This window comes from Hippoglossus stenolepis, chromosome 20 (assembly GCF_022539355.2).
Source record: "Hippoglossus stenolepis isolate QCI-W04-F060 chromosome 20, HSTE1.2, whole genome shotgun sequence".
Classification (NCBI taxonomy): Eukaryota; Metazoa; Chordata; class Actinopteri; order Pleuronectiformes; family Pleuronectidae; genus Hippoglossus; species Hippoglossus stenolepis.
In genome coordinates this window covers 4,979,803-4,987,510 of record NC_061502.1, presented here as the reverse complement: position 1 = coordinate 4,987,510, position 7,708 = coordinate 4,979,803, and the positions used below count along the sequence as shown (strand labels likewise).

The window sequence follows — 7,708 nt, the reverse complement described above, 5'->3', positions numbered from 1 at the left end:
GCCCCCATATGAAAATGACACCGTACAATGTTTAAGAAGGAACCACTGATCCTTGATTCATAAAATAAATATATTTACTATGACTAATTGCTTAAATCTTTTAAAATACAGCAAAATGTGATATATTCCCTGTCTCTCGTTATAAATTGATAAAAACATATTATATGTATATCACCTCGGGATATATAAAGGACATGTTAAGCAACATTATACGATAGAAAATCCCTGAAAAGCTCTTAAGTTTCATTATTCCTTTGTGTGTTACCTTGATATGATACAGATTGAAATTCAAACTGTAAAATATTCTCTGCACTTCATATCAGCGATGAAATATCTGCTTGTGATTCACAATAAAGCAGACTCCAGTGGAGAAACTGTGGCGCTTCAGGGGAGTGGAGGCTGGTCCTTGTGTTCAGTTTGAGGTCTCAGTGAGGCAGCAGGCAACATGTCTTCAGAGGGAATCAGTAAAAACAAGACGTGTGAGGGTATTTGAGGACATTATGGTCTGCAGTCCACTGAGCTGCGTCTCATTTTGTCTGGTCATCACATAACGTCCTCTCCCTCGATGAGTCAGACACGTAGAGGACTGCACCAGCATCCGTGCACATATAATCACATATTCTTTATATTACAGCTGATCATCTCAAAAACCACGTTGGAGCGTTTTATGTCTTGCATTTTCTTTCGGTGTAACTTAATGTTCACTGTGATCGATTACACAAATCAAGCAAGTCTCAAGAGTCCGCTAACTGATTTTCATGCTGCATAGAAATGAGTAGAAAGCAGAGTCTGACTAGGCCAGAATGAAAAGTACAACTGAAAACAGCACACAGAGGAGAAATGTTTTTAAAAAAAATTAAGTAGATTTCCTTTTTTGGGGGGGGGGGGGTTATGAAGCTTAAATTTCCATCTGGGCCAATCAGCTGAAAAATGACAGAATTGAATTCTCGGTTGTGTCTGTTTCTGTTCAGCAGACTGGATGGAGTTTGAACCTGCACACTCAGCTCTCTGGGTTGTCGCTCATTGTATGTGTGTGTGTGTGTGTGCGTGTGCGTGTGTGTGTGTGTGTGTGTGTGTGTGTGTGTGTGTGTGTGTGTGTGTGTGTGTGTGTGTGTGTGTGTGTGTGTGTGTGTGTGTGCGTGTGCACTGACAGGGGAGACAAAGTGTGTGTGTGTGTGAGCTGACTGTGTAAACACGTCTGCCGCTACTGCTCTGTTGACAGGTCAAAGGACGAGGAGTCGCGTAAGGCTGATGAACATCAGGTCACACATCCCCTGTCTGTTGTATCATCTGCATGTAAAACTTAACCTCTGAAACTGCTGTGACTCAGTGGCAGGATGATACTGGAGAGTGTTGTCGTAGTGCGAGTTTATATCTCAGAAATAAATCCAAAACTAATTCATACAACTTAATATCTGCATTACATCAGTCAGATGACCCTGATAAGGAAAGATGAGAAGAAAATGTGCAGTAGAAAAATGAAATTCAATGAAATCACCTTTTGTATGTCTGTATTACTACTGCAGTGCCCGTTCTAAACCTGTCTGTTCGAAATGGGCTGTTTGCTTGGTCTGTGGAGATGATGGTTGCAGCTTTTCTTTCCGACACTGTAATGGTGACCAGCAGTAATTGAGTAAAGACCAGCTGCAGGACTCACTCCACAGAATCCTGAAGCTGCTCCACCGCTGCTGCACAAAGAGCTGGTCACCTGTTTATTCAAAGTTAATTCATATTGAACATACCATGTTTCCAAACTGCACCAAAGTCGACACCGCACATTCCTGGACATTCACACATTTGATTTTCAATAGTGGCACAGTCCGGGGGTGCTCATTACTCAACCCCAGAGGTGAAATCACCTCCTGTATGTTATCCAAACACATAGAAGCCGACATATTGGACTTGGTCCTCAGACTGCCTGTTAAGGAGCGCTGCCTCAGTCCCCACTGCACAGACAGCAAGGTTTGCCTGTTTAGTCTAAAGGTATCGATATTGTACAATTGTGTAGATCACACCAAATTGAACATTGCACTTCCTTGGTCCCTTAACAATACACACGAAAAGAATGAACGGTTCCCGATATATGCGAGCGTCATACATAATGACAGAGATATCTGAATTTAGTAGGTGTATAATAAAATGAGATGAGATGAGATATATTTGAAGTAAACCCCAACACTTTTGTGGAGTAACTTTTATTCTGAAACTAGTTAAATCTCTCCCTCCAAAGACAGGCGAGACACAAACTAATACTCTTGCAAGTACGACATTATTAGTATGATGAGTAACAAGTCAAAGATTGTCATCCAGATAGGGTCTGCATGATGACAGCTGTGATCACCAGTCTCATTTTTCCAGCGTGCCCCTTACATGGCTGTTTTGGGGTTATTGATCTTGTACATGAAGAGGATGTTCCCAGTGGAGCTTGAAAACCAAGAAGGGTCCTGTCATTGCTGACAGATGGTGGCAAAGATAAATATATTACTACAAAGATGGAGGTGGCTGCTGCCTCAGTGGCACTCAGCGCAGCCTGGTGGGAATAAGGAGGAGGAAGCCACCAAAGTCGAGCTGGAAACAAGATGCAGGGAAACTTTTCACCATCTTCTGGATGAATGCGTCAACATGTCACTCTTGAGTTTGACCAAAAGAGGTGGTCTCAATGAAAGAGAAGAAGCGGGAGCGGCTTGCAGGATTGCTTGTAGTCTTCACCTCTGTTGATGTAACGTTTCAACGGCGAGGACGTTCATTTAGCTGGTATTGATGCCATAATGATATTACAGTGGCACTGAAACAAACATTTTCTCAAGTCAAACAGAAAGACCACTTATATGTACTTAATTCAAAAAAGTTTGTGAATAAAATTGCCCACGTAGGTGATGACAACAGAACGTACATATGTCATACAAAAGTCTGAAGTCCACTCCCTAAACTGCAATTTGAAACCAATCTAACCGGATCAAGTGCATGAATCTTGTTCCCCTACTTTCAGGAAAATACCCTTAAACTGGCGATGGCAAACCAAAGAAGAAATGTTTGGTGATCCTACCTCTGAGAGTTTGAGTCTGACCTCATCAGACCTGTCACACAGATCAGCGTTGTTCCCAAAAGTCTTGGATCTTTCACTGTGTTATCAGCTGAGATGGAAAACTGTCGCAAAACACATTAACAAAACTGTGTAACATAACATCCGCCGCATGATAATGACTCATACACAGTTATAAAAGTTAAAAAGTGAGAATTATGAAAAACAACTAGAAATCAGAAGCATCTAAACCAGCCATTTTTTCCTTTTAACGATCCAATCGCCGATCTATATATGTCACCTCTCCTAGTCCCAACATATGCCAACGTATTCTTTTTCATATATACAGTTACAATGTTACTTTATCTCCATTTTGCCATCCATTATCTACATCACTTATCCTTTGAGGTCCGCTGGGGCCAAACCCAGCTGGCATTGGGTGTCAGCAGTGTATCACAGGGCCAACACACAGAGACCAACAAGCCTTCACACTCAATTTAAAGAGCAATTAAGTCTCCAATTAGCCTAAACTGTCATTGGACTGGGGGCAGAGTAAACCTACGCAGAGAACCTTCCTGCTGTGAGGTGATGGTGATAACCACTGCACCACCGTGTCGCCCCTGATACTGTATAAATGACACCCTTTATATAGTGTGAGGATTCAAAAATGAATTTGATTCCTCTAACGTCCTATCCACACAAATCTGATATTTTGCTAAAGAAAATGTTTTCCTCTGCAGTTGAGCCTCTCGTCCACGTGCAAGTAACATTTTAATTCACCGTAAAAGAGATTTCACCAATGCCTTCCAAAGTGCAGATTTTCAAAAACAACAATGGCATACATTATGTTGGCACTGCTAGGTCATATTAAAAGTTGCAGCTAAATTTAGCATCACGCTAGCACATTACCAGCATTCACAGGCCTCTGCGTCGACCAATATTACTTGAACCACAGTGTTATTACATGTGTTTGGTATTTGGATCGTTGATGTAGACTTTATCGCCACCTACTGGCCCATCTATTGGCCAGGCATGCTTGCTTGTGTGTGTGTGTGTGTGTGTGTGTGTGTGTGTGTGTGTGTGTGTGTGTGTGTGTGTGTGTGTGTGTGTGTGTGTGTGTGTGTGTGTACAAAACTCTTAAAGCTGCAGCTTCTCATTAGCCATTGCTGATTGTCGCTTTCACAAGTTAAAATGAAAATAGCCATATCAATTGTTAGTAACATTAATTCCATGACTAAGTTCATACTGGATTCAGTCCCAGTCCCAAAGCTAATTTTAGAAGCCTAAAATAAATGAGTAGACTTCATTAAAAGGGCTGCATTCATAAGCCACAATGCATTCTGGTCTTTTGTTAGGTTCCACGTTCATCTCATGTTTCAAATTTCTTCAGTAATCTAAGAGATAATGTCAGTAACAGTGCCCATAAAAAACTAATGTGAGCTGTGGCTGCCTGCACACAAGGTTACATAAGTGACTATGGCGCTCTGAGTGGAGGGACTTTTAGCATTTTGTTTATCAGTTACTCAATTACAATGTGCAGTGCAATGCATTGACACTTGACCATTTCCAATATAAAATGTACAACAAGTAACAGTGAGTATCATGTGAAGTTTACAATGAGTCTACAATAAGTATAAAGTCATTATACTGATGATATAAAGAAGAACACAAAAATTCAACCTGCAATAAAAGCTCAAAAGTGGCCTGACTCCAAACTAATTCTGAAACAAACAACTGGTGACATCTTTAAAATAATTCAGCGTTAAGTGCCACACTGCTCCATTATATAACCTCATACAATCAAACCTGTGACCTAAAGATGATATTGAAAGATTGGAATAAAAACAATGAATGTAAACAAATAAAGTATGTTGGTTGTTCATGACAAGCCTTTATTTCACTTCATGTTGAACCATGTTAAAACAGCAATATCACAATAACACGATGACTCGATGTGTACGTGATATATCTCCTGTTTCCTATAACATACAACAGTCAACCGGATACAATTGTGACATTGTTCACCTCACCAGGGTTAGATGACAGGTGGTGATAATGTGTCACTTCTGTTACATGATGACAGATCTGTTGTGTAGTTAATCAAACCTTCCTCTATTTATCATCTCCGCCATTCTCCTGATTTCACTGCAACATCTCTGCCGGGCCATTCAATTGCGGAGGTAAAACAGATTTTCAGATGCCAACGAAACTTAATGCAGTGTGAAAAAAATGCGACAAAGATCAACGGTCATTTCCCGAGCATCTTTACATGGCTGTGGGGTTGTTGATCTTGCCCATGAAGAGGATGCTCTTGGTAGAGTGCTCCAGGATGAAGACCAAGAAGGGCCTGTTGAGTGCCATGTCTTCGGGCACGCTCATAGGCATGACTTCCATGGTGCTGCCGGCTGCTGCCTCTGTTCCAGTTTCATCCACGCTGAGCACAGCCTGGTGAGATATCTGCAGAGGAAGAAGGAGGAGGAGTCAGTCAGTATCCAGGGCTATTTAGGAGCAAGTCTCGGGAAAACATTGCGATACTTTGAGCTAGGAAATGCTGTGGGCAGTGTCCGACAAACACGAGAAGGCATGCTTGCGGATCCTACCTTTGAGACTTTGAGCGTGACCTCAGCAGACATGCCAGAGAGATCAGCGTTGTCTGAGAAAGCGTCTGTCACTCCAAATTCTTTAAGAGTGTCGACCAGGGAGGCATCAGCGGAGATAGAAAATTTGGGCAGGTACAGATTCACAGACCTGAGAAACACAGAACATCAGCAGAGTCAGAATCACATGGAACATACTTGAGAATTACAGTAAGTTTACTCAGCTTACAGACACAACGAGCAAATAAATACATGTGATCTATTTAACACTGTAACTAACTTATCCAGGTTATTTTTATGCAGTCACTGCAACACACACTGAGGCGTTCTCTTCAGTTGTACCAGTAACCTCACTGTAGCTGTAGATGTATCTCTGTCCTACTTTACAGCCACTAGGATGAGAATTCAAAACCTGTTCCAATTTCTCCCTTACATCCTGAAGAGCTTGTCGTGCCAGTTCCTGATGTGGTCCTTGCACATGGAGGCCTCCACCTCCTTCATTTTGCCTTCATCGGGCAGGACGATCATCATGGAGGTGTTGCCCTTGTAGGGCAGCATGATGACGGTGGTGAAGTTGTCGGAGTCCTGATAGAATTCGTAGCGTCCCATCCTTTTCATCATGTCCACCTGTACCTTGGTGTTTTCGTCCACTTGGAAGTCCGCCTTGTGTGTCAGGTTAATATCGAAAGGTTTCTCCCACTGTCCTGTGTGAGACAGCGAAGGGGGGAAGATGAAAACAAGATAGATGCTGTACGTACACCCAAATGATAGTGGTTACATGATGTAAAATGGTGCCATATGCTGAAGATTGTTTAGCTTTTCTCATAGCTATCAGACTGATTTATTTCACATGTGTCATGCTCTCCCCGTAAACACAAGGAAACGTGCATCTCAACTTACAGAAGCTGTGTCTCTATGTGTCCATCATGGCAGCCATGCATGGCCTGTTCTCAAATGATGTGATGTTTCTTACCTCTGAAGTAGACATAGCTGATCAGCACCATGGCCATTTCAGGGGCCAGGTCCTTCACCATATCTCTGATCTGGTCGTGTGTTTTACTGGCGATGAATCTGTTGATCTCAGCTGCAGCCGCTTCGGATTGTGAGAAGTCAACGTTGAAGACCTCAGCAGAGTAGAACTGCTTGATATCCTTTAGGAACGTCTCCAGAGGACTGAAGCCAGAGCGCACTGCAGCTGCGCTGCCGACGTCCAACCGCTGACTCTCCTGGCTGTGGCCAAGCATGTGGAAGAGGTGCTCATATGCTTCGTTGACCTTCGCCTGGTCGAAAGCGCTGTAGCCCAAGCTGGAGAAGAGCTGCCTGTGGGTTTCCCCACGGGCCCCTGTGGACAGCATGGACAGGGCGGTGGAGATGCCCAGTGGTGAGTAGAAGATGTTCTTCCCAGCGGCGGCCTTGGCGTTCAGGCTTTTGTACAGGCTAAAGCCGAAGTCGGCGTTGGGCGAGGACAGCTTGTGGCAGTTCATCTCACCGTGGCTGTGGTCGGAGTGTTGATGATGGTGTTCATGATGGTGTTCATGATGGTGTTCATGATTGTGGGGGTGTGCCAAGGTTACAGCTAGCAGAAGTGCTGCGAGAGCACAACTAGCAAAGATACCATGCATCGTAACAGCCTGTGCAATGAATATCAAAGGAAGTGAGTTAGGTTCATTCACAGTAGGTAATCGTATTAATTCAAAACTATAAAATATTAATATTTGTAGTTAGTATTGAATATTTGATAATATAGAACCATATTTACCAAGATTTTTGGAATAAGATGTTAACATTTTAAAAGTTTTACATCATATGACCAAATAATTACTACGATAAATGTCACATTATTATTTCTTTGATTTTAAACTCTTCTCTGTCCACAGAAAATGACAAACACTTGATAACCAGAAAAACCTAAAAAAAAACAATAAATCTGAGGTAGAACATTAAAGCCAAGTATGTCTTATAGCTCCTCACCCTTGCACAACACATACGCAATATACTGATATATATTGGACTTTGTTATATTGTTATTGATGATAATGATATTGTGATAATTAACGATATTGTTTTATCGCCCAGCTTTACTCTAACA

The 7,708-nt window shown here is 42.2% G+C and overlaps 1 protein-coding gene across 1 annotated transcript; it reads right to left on the bottom strand.

Moving 5' to 3' along the window:
• Positions 1-4,889: 4,889 nt before the first annotated feature.
• Positions 4,890-7,254, bottom strand: LOC118099040 (alpha-1-antitrypsin homolog). The gene is made up of 4 exons (XM_035143292.2): positions 6,593-7,254; positions 6,053-6,323; positions 5,623-5,770; positions 4,890-5,479 (listed from the first exon to the last, which is right to left on the bottom strand). The coding sequence occupies exons 1-4, from the start codon at positions 7,239-7,241 to the stop codon at positions 5,288-5,290; spliced, it is 1,260 nt and encodes a 419-aa protein (XP_034999183.2). The 5' UTR covers positions 7,242-7,254; the 3' UTR covers positions 4,890-5,287.
• Positions 7,255-7,708: the final 454 nt, after the last annotated feature.